At 40.1% G+C, this 22344-nt stretch overlaps 1 protein-coding gene across 1 annotated transcript in view; it reads left to right on the top strand.

Annotated features, from left to right (window-relative positions):
- The window catches only part of LOC123520590, a 32471-nt gene extending 12123 nt beyond the window's left edge, over positions 1-20348 (top strand). Inside the window, exons 2-6 of the mRNA XM_045283004.1 lie at positions 3471-3627; positions 3826-4478; positions 4700-4815; positions 5024-5172; positions 14436-20348. Of these exons, the coding sequence (XP_045138939.1) occupies positions 3473-3627; positions 3826-4478; positions 4700-4815; positions 5024-5172; positions 14436-14454 (1092 nt within the window). The 5' untranslated portion in view covers positions 3471-3472 and the 3' untranslated portion in view covers positions 14455-20348. The remainder of the gene's footprint in view (positions 1-3470; positions 3628-3825; positions 4479-4699; positions 4816-5023; positions 5173-14435) is intronic.
- Positions 20349-22344: the final 1996 nt, after the last annotated feature.

The following is a 22344-nucleotide window of genomic DNA, read 5'->3' as shown; positions in this document are numbered from 1 at the left end:
AACCTTTCCGTAGCTGTCTTCATTTACCCTTTCTTTTTTTCCTTTTTCTTTTTTCCTCTTCCTTTTCCCTACATTTACTCCATACTGAACCTTCTATCACACGCTTGTCTGGACTGATTCCTTCCCTTACGAATAGAAGAATTAACACTAAGTCCCTCCCTTTAACAAATACAAATGAATAACCATAACCAAATATATGAATACAGACAGCAGCATACCCTAACACGTGCAGGTGAATACTGGAGAAGGTTATGACTTGGTGAGTGAACCTTGTAAATAAATTGGAAGGTAGGGAATGGAATCGAGGGAGCCAAGAGACAGCTGGGTCTGGAGGGACACGTTGCACTACACAGAAGTTATCGACAACACACAAAAAGCAGCAGATCACTCCAAGGAAAGACACTTGTAAAAAGAAGAAAAAAAATTGAACAAAATGCATCAAGACGAGAAAACTTAAATTACAGTGACATAACTAATAGAAATAAACAAAATCGTCACGTAGTCCTTCAAATTTAAGACAGAAGTTATTGACAGCACACATAACATAACCAGCAGACCACACCAAGGAATAAAACACACAAAAAAAGAACTTGTAAATAAAAACGCTTCCAGACAAGAAAAAAAAAATCTAACCTACAATGACTATTAATAAATCAAACTTTGAAGTCGTATCATTGTAAGACAGAAAACAGACTGGCAACGGTGTGCAGAGGGAGGAAGGACGGCACGATGAGGAGGGTGACCATTAGGGAATATTAGGTTATGGAGGGATCAGAGGGGAAAATGGCACAAGGCTTGGAGATCATGGTGGTAGGAGAAAGAAAGGAGGAGGAGGAGGAGGAGGAGGAGGAGGAACATCAAGAAAGAGACTCGTAATGTGTAATGACGATGATGATGATGATGATGATGGCGGTAGTGGTGGTTGTTGTTTTAGGGTTGAGGAAAGAAGGGCAAACACACACACACACACACACACACACACACACACACACACACACACACACACACACACACACACACACACAGAGAGAGAGAGAGAGAGAGAGAGAGAGAGAGAGAGAGAGAGAGAGAGAGAGAGAGAGAGAGAGAGAGAGAGAGAGAGAGAGAGAGAGAGAGAGATAATTTGGTGCTCCAGATAAAAAAAAAAAAAAGCCAAAAGTTAAGAAAAAAAGAATAGAAAGAACACATTTAATTCTTCAGATGCCCCTCCAAATTCCAAATCAGAAAAGGGGAAAAAAAAGGGTGAGATTAAAAAAAAAAAAAAAAAGAAAGAAGCAGGGAGAGAATTCAAGAGTTTACCAAGGAAAGAGACGAAAGATTGGAAACAAGATCAAGCATTAGTGATATTAAGTAACACTCCCCACCACTTCAAGTCGTAGGAAGGAAGGGAACGGCAGGAAGAGGCAGAGGAAATCCCAACGTGAAGAAACAGAGAGGAACAGTTCACTCTTGCATTAGAAAGATGAACAAAAACCAATGAATTACCCCAGAAACTCAAATTACGTGTGCATTCCCAGCTGTGTAACTCGATGAATCAAATAAAAAAAGAAAACACAGCAACACAATCACGTTTACGAAGAGATGCTGACGACGATACACAGATAAACAAAAATAAAACAGGCCACCTCTCAAGCCGCAGCAGCAATGGCCCTTGAGCGTGAGAGTTATCCCTTGAGTGCCACTTAGGCGGGTCAGGGAGGGCCGGGTAGTGGAGTGAGTCAGCGGAGAAGTGATGAGGCGTGAGGGGCGCAGGCTGCAGGAAAATGAGACTGAGAGAAACACACACACACACACACACACACACACACACACACACACACACACACACACACACACACGGAGAGGGAAGCAGGAACAAAAATAAACTCACCGTGACAAGCACAAGCAAGGATTCTAACTGTGTTCGAACAAAGCACCAGGATAACTTGTTGGAAAAAATACGAGGTGAACACCGAGAGAGAGAGAGAGAGAGAGAGAGAGAGAGAGAGAGAGAGAGAGAGAGAGAGAGAGAGAGAGAGAGAGAGAGAGAGAGAGTGTATTTAGGCATGACAGCTCCTCTCATTCCTCGTTACTCCCGCACGAGATATTTTGATACAGTTGAGTCCGTTTGGAAGAAAGAATGGGAAGAGCCGGACGAGAGAGAGAGAGAGAGAGAGAGAGAGAGAGAGAGAGAGAGAGAGAGAGAGAGAGAGAGAGAATGGACGAAGCAGGAAGAAGAAAAGAAAGAAAGACGAGACGAACGAGGGAAAAGACAGGGAGAAACTAACAACAGTGCAACAACGGAACTTAACTCGGAAGCGCTGAGAGGAAGAGAAAAAAGACGAAAAAAGAAGAAGAAAAGAATAAATGGAGAAGGATAGCGCGATGCATTTACGAGAAGGATGAAAAAATATTAAAAAAGAGAGTGAAAGGAGAATGAGGATGATACGATTCAGAGCTATGGAGAGGGAAAAGGAAGAGGATGAGGAAGGGGGGAAGGAAGGAAGAATGAAGACTGAATGCAAAAATGAGAGAAGAGGAAATAAATGAAGCGAAAAAAAAATGCTTGAAAGGAAAGAATAGTAAAAGGGAGAGGCGGAGGGGAATGAATACAATACACCTGTGAGTTCTAAAGATATTTCTGTCTGAATGGCAAAAAAGTTTCCTATCTTTACTGGAATTGTTAATGCGTCTTGTCTTTTTAAGAAGTAATACCAGTACTACTACTACTACTACTACTACTACTACTACTATGCTATTGCTGTTACTACAGTTAATACTTGCACTTATATTACTACTATTATCATAAACAACAACAACAACAGCAACAACAATGAGAACCACAACGAAAATAATGACATGAAATAATTAATCACAATAATATAAAATACTTCTGTTACTACATATACAAGTACTTGAACTATTAAAACTATAACTATTTCTACTATCTAGCTATCTATCTTACTTACACTGTCCCCCCCCCTGTCTCTCTCTCTCTCTCTCTCTCTCTCTCTCTCTCTCTCTCTCTCTCAATTACGACACGCCATCTCATCTCCCGGGCCACGAACAAAGGGCCTCGCTTCCCCTGCCCCGCCTTAGGATCTCAGGATTACATTACGCTCTCCTAAGTAAAATTTGTAATGGCTCTGCTGTCCACCTCTCCCCTTGGACGTTGCCCAGGCAGAGAAAAGTGGGCTTCGTCACCAGTGTCGTCTCAGCAAAGCATTTTTTTTATATATATGAGCAGCAAAGGGACGAGGAAGAGGGAGGAGACTGTTGGTGAAGCATGAAAGAGTGAAAGCGAGTGGTGGTGGTGGTATATTACGAACAGTCAATAGAGGAAAGAAAATTTCGTAAAGCAATGAAAAGTTAGAGTGGATAGTAGCTTTTGAGCAGGAAATATTAAGTGATTATATTATGTAGTTTGTTTTGATCTGTCTGCTATTGGTATTGTTAGCACGTTTACATCTCCCATTCTCTGTGTCTTCCAGCCATGTCCAGACTCCTGTGCACGGCGCTACTGGTGGCGACGCTGTTCCTGGCGGTGACATCACAGCCATTCCCTCAGCAAGACCCCAGCAAGCACAATGACTTCATATGGAACTCAAGAAAGATAGGCAACAAGAAAGTAGCAACATTAACTATAAGGTAACGTAAAATTACCAAATGTAGTCGCTGTGTGTGTGTGTGTGTGTGTGTGTGTGTGTGTGTGTGTGTGTGTGTGTGTGTGTGTGTGTGTGTGTGTGTGTGTGTGTGTGTGTGTGTGTGTGTGTGTGTGTGTGTGTGTGTGTGTGTGTGTGTCGTAAAGTGAGGATACGTCGTTCTCACAAACGAGTGTTGTTGCAGGAAGGACGAAGAGCGGGATCGCCGCAGCATCTCGCCAGTGGAAGATGAGGAAAGCGGCCACAAAAACGGGAGGAGGAGGCACGCCCACAGACACCACCATGGGGAGGGCGCGCGGGCGGCGATGTGGCTGGCGAACGACCAGTCAGATGCGGGACACGACGGAGGAAGTGCGTCATCAGAGACCTACACTTCTGAAGGGACGAGGCATAGCAGCCGGTCAGCGTTGGAGGATGGACACAGAGTGAGGCATAGTGATGTACGCTCTGAAAGTTTACAAGGTGAGGCTCACATGCCAAGCTTTCCTGAGATGCTTGCGGAAGCAGGAATCACAGTCGATCCATCACTGCTCAAAAGCAAGACCACCAGCGCAAGGCGAGGCAATAGCGAGGAACGCAGGAACAGAAACGGCAAGAAGAATAGAAGAAACAAAGCAGGAAGGCGAAGCAGGAAAAACAGGAATAAGAGGAAAAAGAAGGGTTGTCGTCGCCTGAAGGGGGAGGAGAGAAGGAAGTGCTTGGAAGCCCTTCGTCAGTGCAGCAACCTGAAGAAGCGTAAGAAGAGGAGGTGCCGTGCTGATGCTCTTGAGGCAGCCCTCAGCGAAGCCTCCGGCAGGCGGGAAGACATCCACAGCTTCCTCAAGAACATCACTGAGAGTAAGTGTTCGAACCAAAACTTTGCTACAGAAAGTCTGGATCAGCTCACTTTATCAGTTTATTTATTTTTTAATCAGTCTCTTATTTAGATCTATCTTCCATAACGAGAAATACTTGATCACTCTCACTTTTGTTGTATATGCTACTGTCAGCCTCTTCTCCTTACCTTTATCTTATGAACGTTTTTTTCTCCCTTTTCAAATTACTACCTTGGCGTGCAGTGAGCGGGAAGGAGGCGTGTCACTACCACTACCTGAAGAGCTGCGGCACCAGAGTGGGCCTCTTCACCACGGGGCCAGACAGCGACAGGGCAGTCGTCAAGTGTCACTTCAGGAAGGTAAGTGTTGAAAAGAATACAATTGCACGAACACGTAATTAGGATAGTCTGACAAGTGGGACATAATGAAAGACGAAGAAGTAAAAAAAAATAGCATCTTCTTCCCTCTTGCCGCATCGCTCAAAATATAACAGGCGGCCAAAAAAAATGTTACTTATATTAAAACATTTAGCGTAAAACTTCAGAAAATTATACTTCCCTTCTGCAGGAATTCCTCAAGTGCATGCAGAACCTGCAGGAGCACGGGACGTGCGACCCAACCTTTCACACGCGAGGCGACATCAGCGCCCTCAGGGAAAAGATCAAGGAGCTTGTATGGACGCCGAGCAGCTGCCTCATCTCGGACGTCGTGGAAGGGTAAACAGACTGTCGCCGAGGCCTTCGTGCCCTTAACAGCATCACCAACCTATGGAAAAGCCAGAATGTAGCTTGTGGATATGCCAAAAAGAATACTAACAAAGAGGGTTGGCTACCCGGAGTCTTCCTGTAGGAGTGTCGGAGAAAGCTTTGCAAGCATGACTTATCAAGACATTAGGTCCCGCCTGCCGGGAGACAGCCGAGGTCTCCTTCATGAAGCTTGCAGAGGATGAATGGCTTACTGAAGCACTTCTAGCTCAGGTTTCGATGATGAGGCTGAAGAATGTATTGCCTCGCTCATCCCACGTGCACGACACAGTTTCACTGCACCGTTCGAGAATACTGCAGGCAATGCCCGGTATAAAGCCTCTACAGTTGTTTGTACATGTTTGTCAATGCCTAGCTGTACCTGAACCCATTGCGTGGTGGATATCTATGGAACGAAAATAACAAAACGGTCGTTGCGTGACACCACCGAAGCATTTCGCACCGGGCAATACTGTCTGCTACAAAAGACAACTTTTTAAACTTAAAAACATATGCGGTTGAGAGAGAGAGAGAGAGAGAGAGAGAGAGAGAGAGAGAGAGAGAGAGAGAGAGAGAGAGAGAGAGAGAGAGAGAGAGAGAGAGAGAGAGAGAGAGAGAGAGAGAGAGAGAGAGAGAATTTCAAATCAAAATGTAATAGTCAGTGCATATGTTAGTGCATGAATAACTAGATGAAAGGACACTGCTGAAATATAGAGTTTGCTGGCGCCACCAGCAGCATTACATCTCTGACTGAAGGCAGAAAGGCCACCACTTTGACGCATAACATGCTAATCAGCTCAGTGGCGGATTTAGCACGCTCTCCTTGCGTTGCTTCCATGAGCCTTGCAGTGGTGTTTCAATGTGGGCCACGGCACATGTGCATCCTGGCATCGCTTGTGTAGACATGTCTGTATGTACGTGATAAGGCTGACGAGGCCAAACTTGTAAGCTCTCTAGCCTTATCCATTCTCTCTCTCTCTCTCTCTCTCTCTCATACACGATCCGTTTCTTTCGTTGTATGTTTATTTCTTTGAATATTCTCGTACAAGAATACCTAATACTGCGCGACACGCCAGACCTCCATTTCTGCGAGGGAGTGTCTGCGTGGCGGTCAAAGATGCATCAGGCGTCAATGTCGGTGAGCCGCCGTGCCGCCAGCAGTGTGGCGGTCAGTGTGTACCGCAACAGTTTCCTCTTGTCTGACCAAAGAATAATACACAAGAAAGATGTAAATATTTAGTAGTGTACTTGTGGTGTTAGTTAAGCCAATCAAAACTCATCCTCATCGTCACCCATTCACCAAGCCATCAGTGTCACGCTCACTCACACTCACTCACTGTTGGTCATTTAGTCTTAGTCCTTCACACCTCGACACACTCACCGCCTCTCACGCGTCTCCACTCAGCCAGACTTCTGTGATATATAGTCATGAACCAGGGAAGGTGATTCTATTAACGCCTGCAGTCTGGCATTACTCCCTGTGTATATGTATATTTTCGTGTGGATATTTTCACAATCCGTGGCAAAACCAGGCACTGCTCTCTCATGTCACGCGTTCGTGGTCGCGCGCCGCTCAGCATTATTATGTTATCACTTTTGTTTATGAAGTTCATGGTCAAAAGGATGCAAAAGTTAACTAACATCCTCATTCCACCATTCATTTCACTGGTAAATTCCGGAACTCTCTAATTCCCTCTCTCTCTCTCTCATTTATTCCTACTGATTCAATTGAAGACTTTTCTAGTAGTAAATTGACCTCTGTTTTATAAGTCTCATTAATTATTTTCTCGAGAGCAGCAACTTACCGGCAACTTTTTCAAACACATTTTTCTACCTTTTGTCTGGCTCCTTTTTTCACATACAATAAGACCACGGCGAGCTGTTCCTATCTGTTCACCTGTACAGAGCCATCGTATCTCATTAAGGCATTACATACAAACCTACACGGTGAAAGAAATCTGCATTTACGTACTTTTCTTTTCATCGTGAGCGCGGTTCAAACTCTACGTATTTGTGTGTATATAATAAATGTGCGTGTATATGCATGGACCGCGGCCGCAGACACCTATTAGACCGGAAAACTCTAATAGGAGAAGACAATAAGAAAGTCTGGTAATACCTAACGAACGTTCAAAACTCGACAGGTTACTAAGTTCCTTGTAGTGTTTGGCAGCGACGGTCATTCCTGTCTTGTGTACCTCAACCCGCACTCACTCCCCTCTGTTTAAGAAAGGGAGTGATTCTTTTTATATCAAAGAGACTAAATATAATAGTTAAATAGATAGATAAATAGACAAACTGTGACAGACAAATAGACAGACAAGACAGACAGACAGACAGACAGACAGATAGATAAGGATAGAGATAAATAAACACCTAAGAATATATACGTGTAGATACAAAAATAGACAAATAAGAAATAAATATAATGAACATAATGTACCATACAAGGATATTACTGTGTAAATATGAAGTACAATGTCATAAAAGAAAGAACTATTAAAGAGGTCAAATGAAGCAATTTCGTTCATTAATCTCGCCTGTATTATATAACATGCCTCGCACCTTCCCTGCCTCACCAATATTCACGCACGCCACCTGCATGGGTGTCGTCTTCACAACCCACTCCTATTCTCAACCCTTTCAGAACTGGGACGCATTTTTACTACGAGTTTTGTGTATAATTAGACGATTTTATTGACATTAGGAAGGGTCTATTGAGATTAATGGCCAGACTCTTCACTATTTTAACCCCCATGTAAGTTTCTGAAGTTACATAAAATCACCAAATAGTAAGCAAAATAAATATGAAAACGTGTCTTGGTACTGAAGGGGTTAAATGTTCCGCCGCTCTGTCTCTATACTCTTTCTAACTGGCTCTAATGAAAATTACTCCTATTTTTCAAGAGTGTTTGTATGACTACTAATATTTTCACAAAGGTTCTGCATCAATAGTGGGCACCATCACCTAAGGGAACTCATTATTTTTCTGTGATCTTCTGGGAGTCCTGACAAGAACAGAGCGTGTAAGAATACTAGTCCTGTTCCTCCACCACATAAGATTTAACTTTGTCATAATATAAGAGAAAAACGTTGCTGAGATACAAATCATGAATACGAGAGAGAGAGAGAGAGAGAGAGAGAGAGAGAGAGAGAGAGAGAGAGAGAGAGAGAGAGAGAGAGAGAGAGAGAGAGAGAGAGAGAGAGAGAGAGAGAGAGAGAGAGAGAGAGAGAGAGAGAGAGAGAGAGAGAGAGAGAGACATTAATTTTCACTGTTCTATTTTCTCCCTTCCTTCATTCGGTTCTAGGTGACACACTTTCTTCTTCAAATTAGAAAAAAAGGAAAAAAAAAAAGACAACATATTTTGGTATACGAGTAAATGACCCATATGATGCCCAGACTAGAACATAAGGTTATTAGGAGAACTGCGGGAAACTAAGAGATTTGCTTATGGCGCTCTTTGAATGAAATATGCCAACCTATATATCCATTCAGTATCCTAATCCACTTTTTCTTTCTTTGTAGTCTCTTTTTATAATCTCCCTTAACTCAGCACTAACAGCTTGGTTACTCAATCCATTTCAGTCATCTATCTCTGTTTTTGAAGGGTTATTTCTTTTCTACCCGTCTTTAAAATCTAGCTCAATTAGACATACTATTAGCAAGTGTACGCACAAATACACGTTTCTATAGTTTTCCTTTTCGGGGGAGCTAACTGGTGTGTGTGTGTGTGTGTGTGTGTGTGTGTGTGTGTGTGTGTGTGTGTGTGTGTGTGTGTGTGTGTGTGTGTGTGTGTGTGTGTGTGTGTGTGTGTGTGTGTGTGTGTGTGTGTGTGTTATGGCCTATAGTGCCTGTAGGTATACTTAAACAGTATATGTGGGAAGCGCTGTTAAGCTTCCACCCATTAGTGGTGCAGGCAATTTTATTTATAGTGGCACCCAAATTAGGGCCCATATCACCACCCAAGGACCTCTTTGGTGTAACCACATAGAACCTGTGTATCATGGTGACATGTAGGTAACTTTAACACACTCGACAAATTGCATAGCTTCAAAGCGTTATGTGGTGGACGTCTGCCCGATCCCATGTTCACCATCTTATTCACCACGCCACCGTGTGTGTGTGTGTGTGTGTGTGTGTGTGTGTGTGTGTGTGAAGCGTCGCCTGGCACAATTTGCATGCGAGGAATGGGAACTCTGCGCACAACTCTTCTGCTTCCGTGAACCGTGACTCAAGATTCTGAACGCGCCTCGCTGCATCAGAAAGCCGCTCGCTGACTCTTTTACATCCACGCCTTACATTCTGAAAAGACACGGTAAAATGTGGAACGAGGAAAGGTAGTTTATATTACTTATATATGTGTGTACGTATGTAGATAACTATGGTCAACACAGTTATTTTTCTATTATTTTTTTTTTAAGTAGCCATGATGGACAAAGTTTAGCAATACACCGTTATAACGCAAACTCATATATAATTCTGCTTAGCCTGTATCAAGGGCACATCACGTGTCATTTCATCACACACACACACACACACACACACACACACACACACACACACACACACACACACACGTCTTTCTTCCCCCTCCGATTCATTAAGGGGTGAGTTACGTGACATGTTTGGCAATACGTTCTAAATACGAGCATTCATCTTAGCATGTCATTGGGTAACGAGTCACTGGTGCCTGCTTACTGAAACGATGGCAGCGATAACCTCCTTCAACTTTAATCATGATAAATGCATATGTATAAATACCGCGTTTCGGGTAGGTAGTTTTTTATTCTAATGATTTTCTATAGGTCAAAATGAATACAAGCATTACCTTATAAACTTTCGAGACTCAAAAGACGTTTCACTCATTCACGTATCATGTAATTCATCTTCTTTCTTAGGTTCGTCTTTTGTTAACATTCAAAGCTCTATAAAAAGGTTGAAGGGTAAAAAGGTCTACATGGACACACACACACACACACACACACACACACACACACACACACACACACACACACACACACACACACATTAACATTCAGATCTCTATAATAAGGTTCAAGGGGTAAAAAGGTCTCCATGGACACACTCACACACACACACACACACACACACACACACACACACACACACACACACACACACACACACACACACACACACATACACACAGAAAAAAAAAGAAAAGGCAGGGGATAAGGATTAGTGCAGGTACAGAAGTAATTAGTTAACTCTAGTACAAAAAAAGCATTTATTTAGAAAATATTACGTTATTATAAAAAATGCATCGAAATTCTGCTCAACTTTTACTTCCTTTTTATCTTTTTTTTTTTTTGTATTAAGCAAGCAATTAATTCATACTTACATCTTTCTTCGTCAATCAACATTTTTTTTTTTTATGTAATTCTGACAAAATGATAAGCAAATCTGCGAGAAACTGAAGTAAATTGTCCATTTTATCCTCTTTTTTTTCTTCTTCCCTTTCTATGCTTTCAACCAGTTTTTTTTTACATCTAGTCCCCACAACACGATAAATCCATTCGCATTAGCACTTTTCAATACTGGGACACTAGAGATTTGTGTACGACTAGACCATTTTATTGACATTAGGAAGCGTCCATGGAGATCAGAATTTCAATGGTCACACGCTTCACTATTTTAATAAGTTTCTGAAGCTGTACAAAACCACCAAATAGTAACCACGAGGAATATGGAAACGCGTCATGGTACTGGAATGATGGCACCAAAGTTTGTTTTATCTCCATCGACTGCTTTGAAAGAAATTGAAGAAGGAAAAAAATAAATAGATAAAAGACCAGTTGACATTGTGCGAACTAGTCTCCTTTCTTTCTTTCTCGTCGCGTCTGGCTACAATAAACACAAGAGTACAACAAACACACCAAAGATGAAGCTGGACGGCTCAAGTATGGCTAAAAAAAATGGACAAAAAGAAACCACTTAGGTAATCCACTTAGCAGCGCCCTATCGCTACCTCCTTTTGTTCCCTTTCCTCTTTGTCCTGCTCTTGTTCCTCCTCCTCCTCCTCCTCCTCCTCCTCCTGGTCTTCCTCGTCTTTCACTCACTCATCTCTCTCTCTCTCTCCATTCCAAGACGGAAGAATATGTTATGCGTTTAGTGTCTTTTTTTTATTACTATTTTATTTATATATTTCCTGTTCACTGTGTACGTTTAATATATTTGTCAATTGCGTTATGGGTTATTTTATTTACCACCATCTATATTAACACTTTTAAGCATTTTCAGTTTTTTTTTTTTTTTTTTTAGTTATTCATTTGCCCTTGCAGTTTATGGCAGTGAATGTAGGTAAATATTTAAACATGATTATTACTATTGAAGTTAGTGAAACGATGCATTCTTTTTCTTGTGAACGATATTTTTTTCTTCATCGACTGTTTTGAAAGAAATTGAAAAAGTAAATAAGTAAAGGGACAGTAAAAGACCAGCTGACATTTGTACGAGCTAGTCTTCTTCACAGGGCAGCATCTGAACACTAATTAACACACTCAACACTTGGCGTCACCTTTCATCAATCCATCTAACCTCCATTACCCTCGTGTACTGACTAACCACGATGCTGCCAAGTCTGCTCCACTCATTTACTAATTCTTTTCTCAACCAGTTTTTGTTTAAACTTGTTTCCTGATTAAAAGAACTTGTATTTACCTCTTTTGTTGAACATTTAAGATATATCAGGATACGAGAGAGAGAGAGAGAGAGAGAGAGAGAGAGAGAGAGAGAGAGAGAGAGAGAGAGAGAGAGAGAGAGAATGCCGTTCTTAGACACATGAACACTAAGACGATCGCTCCACTCCTAATAGGCAGACCGTATTTTCTATTTCATTTTACCAACAATAATAATACAAACAATATTATCATACACATGTAAACAATTACTGAAGATCATTCTACTGTGTGTTATTATCACATCAATGTTAGGTATTACATATCTAATATCTGACGAACCTAGTAACTTTAAACACGTTTCTACAACTTACTGTTAGAATTTATGCAATTTTTGAGTAGTCTTGCAGATACAGGAACTGCCACGTGCAGATCTGACGGAATCTTGCAGCGTCCCTCATTTTCTTATGTTCTTTTATTCTTAAGAGAGCTTCAGCCATTTTCTCCCCTATTATATTCCACCTAATATCCGCATCTTAATCAGAAAGCTGGCACTTTACTCCACCGGAATTCACCCGGCGTGTGAGCGTATCGATAAACCGCGTTAACGACCAAGGAATGTTGTGAAAAACACCCCCTTTAAATCCGTGTGCAGTGTGCAGACTCTCAAAGTTCCAGCCCATGGCCCACACACGCCGTTCTGGTCCCAACTCCCGAACTCAGACCCACTCCCAAAGATTACCGTCGCTCGCTTCTGTAATGGCCCAACAGTTGCCTGGGTAGTGCATTAACTTTTTGATGGAGGTAAATAAAAAGAAAGATCTGCATGAGAGAATGTTCCCAAATGTTTCTGACCTGGCAGCAGTATCACTAACACCTCTATTTTGCAATGCCTCAGTTAGGGAGTCTTTTACAAGATGACTGCTGAACATTCTAAACTGAGAAATCGTCTTGCTGCATTCGATCACTTGAGGCATTGTTATGAATCGTATAGGTTTATGATATTACTTTCACTGATATGAATACTTTTATACTTATAGATTATTCATAATTTGGCGTAGTAAATGGCTATAAGACTATTCCTTTTCACCTGAATCGGCGGATTAGCGTGAATGAGTGTGTGCGGTGCCTCGTCAGGGCCGCCACGTGTGTGATGGCGCTCAGGAATATACGTAGATATACGTAGACCTCGTGTGTGTGTGTGTGTGTGTGTGTGTGTGTGTGTGTGTGTGTGTGTGTGTGTGTGTGTGTGTGTGTGTGTGTGTGTGTGTGTGTGAGCGTGCGCGCGCGCGGTCGAGCAAGACGATCAAAGGGAGCGCCCCGTGACTCTCCGATCTCCCCACCGTACGGCACCATCACTGCCTTGGGACGCGCACTTGGTGCCTGGAAGAAAGGTGTAACCTTGTATAACTAGACGCACAATTGTGTTATCATCACTTTACTCAGTAATGAAGAATCAGTTCACTATTTATCTACGATTATATATATATATATATATATATATATATATATATATATATATATATATATATATATATATATATATATATATATATATATATATATATATATATATATATATATATATATATATATATATATATATATATATATATATATATATATATATATATATATATATATATATATATATATATATATATATATATATATATATATATATATATATATATATATATATATATATATATATACACGTCTGTCTGTCAGCAGAAAACAACAAAAGTATAAATGCACACGACAGAAAAAGGAAACAAGGAGCATGAGGCACCAACTCAAATCATAATTATATCATTCTCTTAAAATAAATCACAGTCCTTAGCATGAGCATGGCATGGACACACACACACACACACACTGGCATGGACACACACACACACACACACACACACACACACACACACACACACACACACACACACACACACACACTCCATGAAAAAAATGAACGTTTGATCAAATGTTCGTAGGTGAATTAAAAAGACTGGCTAAATTATGAGAATATTAATCTAACACTCAGCACCTGTGCTATGCATGTAGGACTACACCTCATTGCCCTAAAGTAGTAGTAGTAGTAGTAGTAGTAGTAGTAGTAGTAGTAGTAGTAGTAGTAGTAGTAGTAGTAGTAGTAGTAGTAGTAGTATAGTAGGAAAAGTAGTAGTAGTAGTAGTAGTAGTAGTAGTAGTAGTAGTAGTAGTAGTAGTAGTAGTAGTAGTAGTAGTAGTAGTAGTAGTAGTAGAAGTAGTAGTAGTAGTAGTAGTAGTAGTAGTAGTAGTAGTAGTAGTAGTAGTAGTAGTAGTAGTAGTAGTAGTAGTAGTGGACAGGGGTAAAATGATAAGCAGCCCAAGAAGAAAAGAGTTGTGAGGCACACTAAACATGAGATCAATGTACAATAAATAGCAATAGAAAGACAGATTGAATGAAACAATAAGAATGGAGGAGGCACACAAAGGGAAGTGAATAGGAACTTTTCCACCACAGTCAAGTCAGGGCCAAGCACTGGAGTAGACCACACTCAACATAGGTATTCCCTGCATGCAGCAAAAGCAAACTGTTTCACTGGATCTATTTTGCAGGTGGAGTATGACAAAGTGAAGTGTATTTGGGGGAAGAACAACTCCAATGAAGCTTTGACAGGAAGCAGCATGAAGGAAGGAAGGAAGGAAGGAAGGATCAGGACTCAGCAGCAGCAGGGACAGCCACAAGTGTTGCTGGAACAGACCAGTAACTGTTCCTGAATGAAATATGGAGTGTTTTCAGCATTGATTTCATTATATTGCCCAATGATCTATCTACCATCTATATCTATCTACTACTTTATATATGTACCATATATACATACATATATTCATTTATTTATTTATTCATCTGATGTTCCTCCCTTAGCAATCCTGCAAGGGGGTGACTCTGACATGGCTCTGCAGGGCGGCAGCCAAATGCTTCACACAGGACATTGTGGGACATACTGAGGCAATTGTGATCATATATTCATCTATATCTTATCCTCTATTTATTTATGTGCTACATTTATTCATCAATTGACCATCATTAATTTCTGGTGACATTCATATGACATGAGGCCACAACACAACCATTCTGTTGCTGCTGTTCATGTACTTCATCCTACACTGCCCACCTATAACTCTCCCATTCCCTTTTCTTCACTCTTGCTTCCTCATCAAGACTGTTCCATGGTTTCATGTGCACAACATCTACATTCCTTATTTTCACTCATCATAACTCATCCCTCATGGTGAACAAGCCATTTCAAGACACACTGCTTCAATGCTGGACATCCCACAATTATCTTTCATGTAATGTCAGATCTCCTATAAACACTCACTACTTTTCATATTTTCTCCTTGACTCACACCACTCTTGCTTTCATCCGTATCTGAATCTCACTACTTGTCAATGCTGCCATTACATATCTTATTTGTCTGTTTATCTATTTTTATTATTGCTTAGTTATTTTTTTCTTTTTATTTTTTATCTAGCTCATGAATGAGCTTTTCTCATCATTCTCCACACACACACACACACACACACACACACACACACACACACACACACACACACACACACACACATAACTACACTGATATCTAAACACATAACTAAACTGATATCAAAACTCACATAATTTTACTATTTTGTGTTCATGGAGTCTAATCACGCACAACTTCCATCACTTTACTTTTCCTCAATATTGAAACAGAAATTAGATTGAATAATTCCATTTGTTAAAGGAAAGATGCTTGATATTACTTTTAGTCATACTTTGACAACTTGAATCATATCAATATGATATACTAAAAAATAAATAGATTTGATATTCACTTAACACTCACATTTCCATTAGTGCTGGTCACTTTTTCCACTCATGCTGGTCACTTTTCTTTTTTTTTCCTTTCTCTCCAACATCTGGAAACAGACATTCCATTAGTACTGATATGTACACTTTCACATGGTATTTCAAAACAATTTCTTCATTGCAACACACACACACACACACACACACACACACACACACACACACACACACACACACACGGATCTCACTCCATCTATGGTATTAACTTTATAATCCTTCCTTGCACATACAAAAATACAAAATGTCATGCAGTCAGTCAGTCAGTCAGTCAGGTTGTGTACATTTTCTTGATCTAGTATAACACATCATATATTTTTTTTCTTTCACAGCTTCCAATACATTCAAGAATGAAAATCTTGTTTTTACAGCCTTCCACATTCTAAGGCCTCCCTGTTCTTAGTTTTATTTTGTGGTGTCTTCTATATCAATTCAGTTTATATTGGTACTTCATCTCACATCTAACCACATACAATGACAAATAATTCATCTGTAATATCTCTTTTTTTACAATTCACTTATGTCTGATGCAGTATTATTAGGACTCTGAACCTCTTTATCATTTGGCTTAATGATTACTGGTAAGAACACATGAATATAAGGAGGCAGCACAAGACCAGTTGACCCACACAAGGCAGCTCCTGAGCACCTGAAACATAACATTTCTCATCATCTATAGATTTATCTAGTCTTCTCCAAACTATTGAATTAAAACAACAGACACTTTCATACAACTGTCACCACCTTCCCTTTCAAGGCAGCTTGGCTATACTATGCTATGTCAAGATGTCCAATTCACCACGTGTACAGCTTCTCAGCTGCTACCTAAACCATTCTGAATACTTCACCTAACCCACATCTTCTCCAGCATCATAGACCCACTTTCAAATCTCTCTATATAGGCAACATAAGTTTTGGCTATGAGAGAAGACTTTACTGAAGATTTAACCCATGTCAAAAATTGTCATAGTAGTTTGGTTTTCTGATATGTTACTACTCAAACCTTAAATGATCACTGAGGTCTGAGAGATGCTGGGCAGCCTAGACAGTTCTGGCACCAGACTCTTCTCTCCATCCATGTGTCTCTTTATATCTCTGCTCAGAGGAGATAAAAAGTGCATACTCATCTCTCACCTTCCCTTTGCTTTCCTCATGCACACACACATACACACATAAAAACATCATCCTTTATTCTTATCCTCTATAGAACATTCACTCCTCTCAACCTACATGGCTTTTTCTATATCCAAAATTTCAAACTGTGTCATGAAAGTTTCCATTACTTAGTTTTTTTTACATCAAATACAGTCACTTGACCTTCCAGAATTATGATGCACAAGTTTCATAAGAACATGAGTGCACAAGAAAATAAGGAAAACTACAACAAGCCATCACACTACACATGATTGGCCTTCATTGAAACCTACCAGCCTACTTTCACTAAGTATCCTCATCCATGAATGAATTTAATCCAGTGTTTACCAATCTTTTCTTGAGCAAGTACCACTTAGAGGTTCCATACACTCCTCATGTATCACTAAGTTTTAGAAAAAAAGACTCAATTCCAGCATATATCAATTTATTCACAAGTAGAACAGAACACACAAATGAACCAACAAGGAGCAACACTCAATTTAATGAGAGGGATGCATGTGTTTCTTCTCACCAGCTGATCAGTCAGATTATTTTGTGTAAGGCAATAATATCTTTTCTAAGAAATTAATTACAATTCAATCTAACTAAAAATCACATATGATTCCAAAAGTGTTCATGTACCACCTGGCAGGCCTTTGCGTACCTCTAGTGGTACATGTACCTACCACAGGCTGGGAATCACTGATCTAATAATTTGAAGCTCCTAATGACTCAGAAATAATAACTTGACTCATGACTTTATTCCATTCATCCTTTTATACCACAATATGGCAGAACTTGTTTTAAGTTGTCTCCCAACTCCTTTTCTATCATCATCATCATAATTAGTCATTATCATCACTTCATTTAATGTTGTTTTCCCTGATGAGATTGGATGACACATGTTTGGAGCAAAATGTTTCCTCCACCAGAAGATGTTCCTCTCTGACACATCCTCCATGCAATGGACACGGCTTCTTTACACTGCCATTTTTCCTTTCCTGTTCTGTTTATTTTGTTCCATACCTCACTGAAGCATTTGTCTCTATTACTTGATGAAATAGATAGCAAGATAAGTACATTTTGTGATGTAACAAAGTGTACACTGTATTAAAACTAAGCTGTTCCTTCCTGAATCATAAGACCAGTACTACAATATATCCTTTCCAACACAATCACACACATTTCTTAACATTTGCAAGACTTATTCATTCTTATAACATGCTAAGGATCTTACATTACTATTCATATACACCTATATTAGTGCTTCTGTTCTAACATCTCACCACATACAGAGCTGGATAGGGATTCTGCCTCTTGTAGTGATTCATGGACATACACTGTGTAGCTAATGCAAAAATTTTACATCAAGCATTCCCACATGATTTTCTTTGTACAGCAGCACTATAACACAACCCACAGCACGGCACACACTGGTGAAGCTCCACTGAGGTAAATTCCTAAGGTTAAGTGGCTCACCTACATAATCATATACAGAACTAGTTCATATTACTGTATGTATTTTGTACAATGTGAAACTAAAAGTGCAGATTCATGACACTAAAATATTAACACAAATGCAAACAATGATGATGCAGAATCTGGTGCTGAAACACTAAAGGAATCACTGGCAGAGTCATCGAACAGATCACTGTGCAAACATGCCATAGTTGTGCCATAGGAAGACAAGGAAGACTATGTGAGGAACTATATGAGTTGTGGAATGAGTGATATTATTAGATGGACGTGGAGAGAATGGAAGGGAGTGACACTAGAGAGGGAATTGCAAGAGAAAGATAATGAAAATGTATGTTTGATATGCTCGGATAGGAACAAATGGAAACTTAATTACTTTCATTGTTATCTAAGGAAAGATCTGTTATATATAAATACAATAGCTAAGTTGTGTGTGTGTGTGTGTGTGTGTGTGTGTGTGTGTGTGTGTGTGTGTGTGTGTGTGTGTGTGTGTGTGTGTGTGTGTGTGTGTGTGTGTGTTGTTTATATTTAGAATTGTCCTGCTTTGGGGGACGGGGTCTAATGGGCCTTCTGGTGTGGTCCACAGCTATATATATGTGTCTTAACTGGGATGTGAGTGGGCCTCCTATCACCCATACTGTGCAGTAAGCTGTACCATAATGTCCCTTGAGAGAACATACAAGGCTAAGATAATGATGGAACTTTGACTGATCTCTGTTCCATAACTGCATAACATTCACTCTGCATCAGTTCCCACTGCTCCAAAATCATGATTCTAAACCTTAACCTTTCCTATGCACTCAATCTTTCATTTTGTGGTAATATTCTCCTCAGATACCTTGAGGTGGTTCAACTTTCATACACTACTGCATAAGGTATCCAAATTAAGTGTTACCCAATCCAAAGATCCAAGGATAACAGTACAACCAGATTCACATTATAGTCCCAGAGTCTAAGGCACTGTACTTTGCCCTCCAGGTCAGGGGTTCACTCCCTGGCATGGGGCTCTCATAGGGAACTTATCAAACCTTCAGATACCTTTCCCAGTGTATTCATAAGGTGCCCAAAGGAGCATTGCACAACTACATGACACAGTTTTGATAATGTGACTTCTGAAACACGAAATTTGATTTGATAAAAATGCAGACATGAAAAATATACAATATGATAAGTAGTGTAGTATAACATAAGGACAAGTTCCATCCTGCTATACATTAAAATCTATTGGTGAACTCTGCAACCATTCACATCTACCAACACCAAGAGTTCGTTAGCTGTGTCTCAGCCTACACAAGATTGAGCTCCATATTCTTCAACATCTCTGTCTCATCTTTACTTTTAACAGACTCTAGTGAAACTTATCTGGGCTTTCAATAATGTTTTTAGGACACTAATGACTGTATAATCACTGTTCTTCATCATGAAAAGGGCAAAACACCCATGAGGACGAACACAGAATTGTGATTTTTTTAAATAGTTCTCATGAAAAAATGGTTATGAATGTGATCTTAGTTATATTACTGGGAGGACCTGCTGCTACTGTGTGTGTAGGCAGAGCAGTGGGTGGCTGCTCACTGTGTATACTGGCAACAAGAGGTTGTGTGGCTTGTTGTGGAAAAACTGTTGTGTGCTACTGGGTCAGACTTGTGGCTTAGGTGTGAGTTATCCAGCCACATCATGCTGGCAGCTACCTGAGGAACTTGTGTTTTCCTTTCTTATGCAAACCTCTTTGTTAATGTTAGTCATCTTAATGCATGGCTTTCTGTTACAGTATTATTGTTTGCTTTTGCTGGTTCTATGACTTTTCTTTCTTTTTCTTATGGGAGGGAGGCAAGGGAGGGGTGTCACTGGCAGCACAAGGAGAATTATTGTAGCTAATGTGTACCATAGTTCACATCATCTAAGCTGTGATCCACTCCTGTGATTCAAGTTTATTCATGGTGTCTGTTTTGGTTGTGTTCTTTATTTTGTATACAATGTCAATTCTTAATAAAATAGTACTCGTAAAGGTGATGACTTTCTCTTACTTTTATAATAACGACATTAAGTAGTTCATCATCTTGTGTGTGTTCAGGCAGTGTCACCAGCTGAGATCAAGGTCAAGTTGTGTTAAAAGCCATACCATTTGCTGTTACCTACTTGTGCATTCTGGCAAGATAGTGCTTATGAATAGTAATATGATTCCACAGCTTGCCCATAACATTTTTTTTTATAGGATCCAGGACCTGCCACGACACTCAACAGGAAAATGCAAATCAGTTACACCAAGATGCACACCAGGAATAAAGTGATCTTTCGTCCATATATCCCTCCCCAAAAAGCACTCTTGACTATATGTATAAGATATGTCATTCGAGCCAGGATAATCATCAAGATCTAATTATCAAGACTGCATCTGTGGTCAGGGTCACACCTTTCATGCTGTCTTACTGAAGAGTACATACGTGTGCTCATAGAAAAATAGACAGCAGTGAATAAGAGAATAGTGATGCAACCATTCCTGCTTTGCCTTTGCCAGCAGTTATGGCTAGTATGGCTGGGCCCGTCACTCCTGCTCTCATGTATGGCAGCATATATAAAGAATACAGGTGGTGGATTAGTATGCCCCGTGAGTATCTGTCCCCTCTTCTTTGAGAGAGAGAGAGAGAGAGAGAGAGAGAGAGAGAGAGAGAGAGAGAGAGAGAGAGAATGGATGGGAGGGCTCACAGCTAGGTTTACCCCAATTTTTTTAACATGCAAAACAGGACAATCTTAAATTCAAAATCAGAAGGCAGAACTGTCCCGGCTAATCCGAGACGTATGGTAACCCTACCCATGCATGTCGCAGAAAAGATAAAGTCAAGATATTGCCTCGTTAAAGCTCACCTTTGTCCATGTCCAGAGTTAACACACACTCACTGAAAACAAAGGTATCGTTGAACTAACTAAATTGAGTAGTTGTTGCTGCTGTTGTTGTTAGGACCGCGAAGACCTTTAGATGTTTATGAGCCTTGGAGTAGTCCTGTGTTGATATCAGGCGCAATAGCTGGCCGGTCTCCCTCAAGAAGACACAGGTAAGGCAAAGGACAGCAGGTTGCCGGGAGGGGTGGACACCTGTGAGGCCGCCGGCCCGCCAGGTCTTTCTCAAATTGAAGACGTCGTCAGTATAACTACAAGAAAAAAGTGTGATTCGAACTTTCGAACAGGAGACGTGACGCCGGCCAGTGCTTTGTTGAAGGTACAATAAACAAGAAATGGCAAACCAAGAGATGATTGCAAGGGAAGCCAGGTAGAAGTAAATGTAGAGGAAAATAAAATGCATATTATATAACAAACAAATATATAGGTAGTGTAATGTTTCTCTTTATAATACAGCTTGAACAAATGTTATTTATGATGCAAATTTTACATGGAATTTCAATTCAAATTTTCTTTATGAAATTATGTTTTCTTTTAATAAACCCTTCACACACACACACACACACACACACACACACACACACACACACACATATATATATATATATATATATATATATATATATATATATATATATATATATATATATATATATATATATATATATATATACACACACACACGCGAGCGAGCGCACATTTCGGCAAAGATGTGATGAAAAAATTAGTACGAGTATAATTATGATACGTCCACAGTTGGAATATGCAGCAGTGGTGCGGTAGCCGAGCTTGGAAAAGGATATAGGAAAATTAGAACAGATCGATTAAGAGGATAGCTACAAAGATGGTGCCAGAATTAAAAGAATTAACATATAAAGAACGGCTGAAGGCAATGGGACTGCCAACCTTACAAGATAGAAGAGAAAGACGGGACCTAATAACAATGTATAAAATAGTTAATGGCATTGAAAAGATTGACAAGCAAGAACTGGTAATAGTGGCAGATGAAGCTGGAAGGACAAGATGACATACAAAGAAGATCAGGATGAGGCAGTGTGTGAAGGATATTGGGAAATACAGTTTTTCATATAGAACTTTGGAGAAAT

The sequence above is a fragment of the Portunus trituberculatus genome, chromosome 47, assembly GCF_017591435.1.
Source record: "Portunus trituberculatus isolate SZX2019 chromosome 47, ASM1759143v1, whole genome shotgun sequence".
Lineage (NCBI taxonomy): Eukaryota > Metazoa > Arthropoda > Malacostraca > Decapoda > Portunidae > Portunus > Portunus trituberculatus.
Note: the sequence above shows the minus strand (reverse complement) of the source record. Positions and strands in the feature narration are given on the sequence as shown.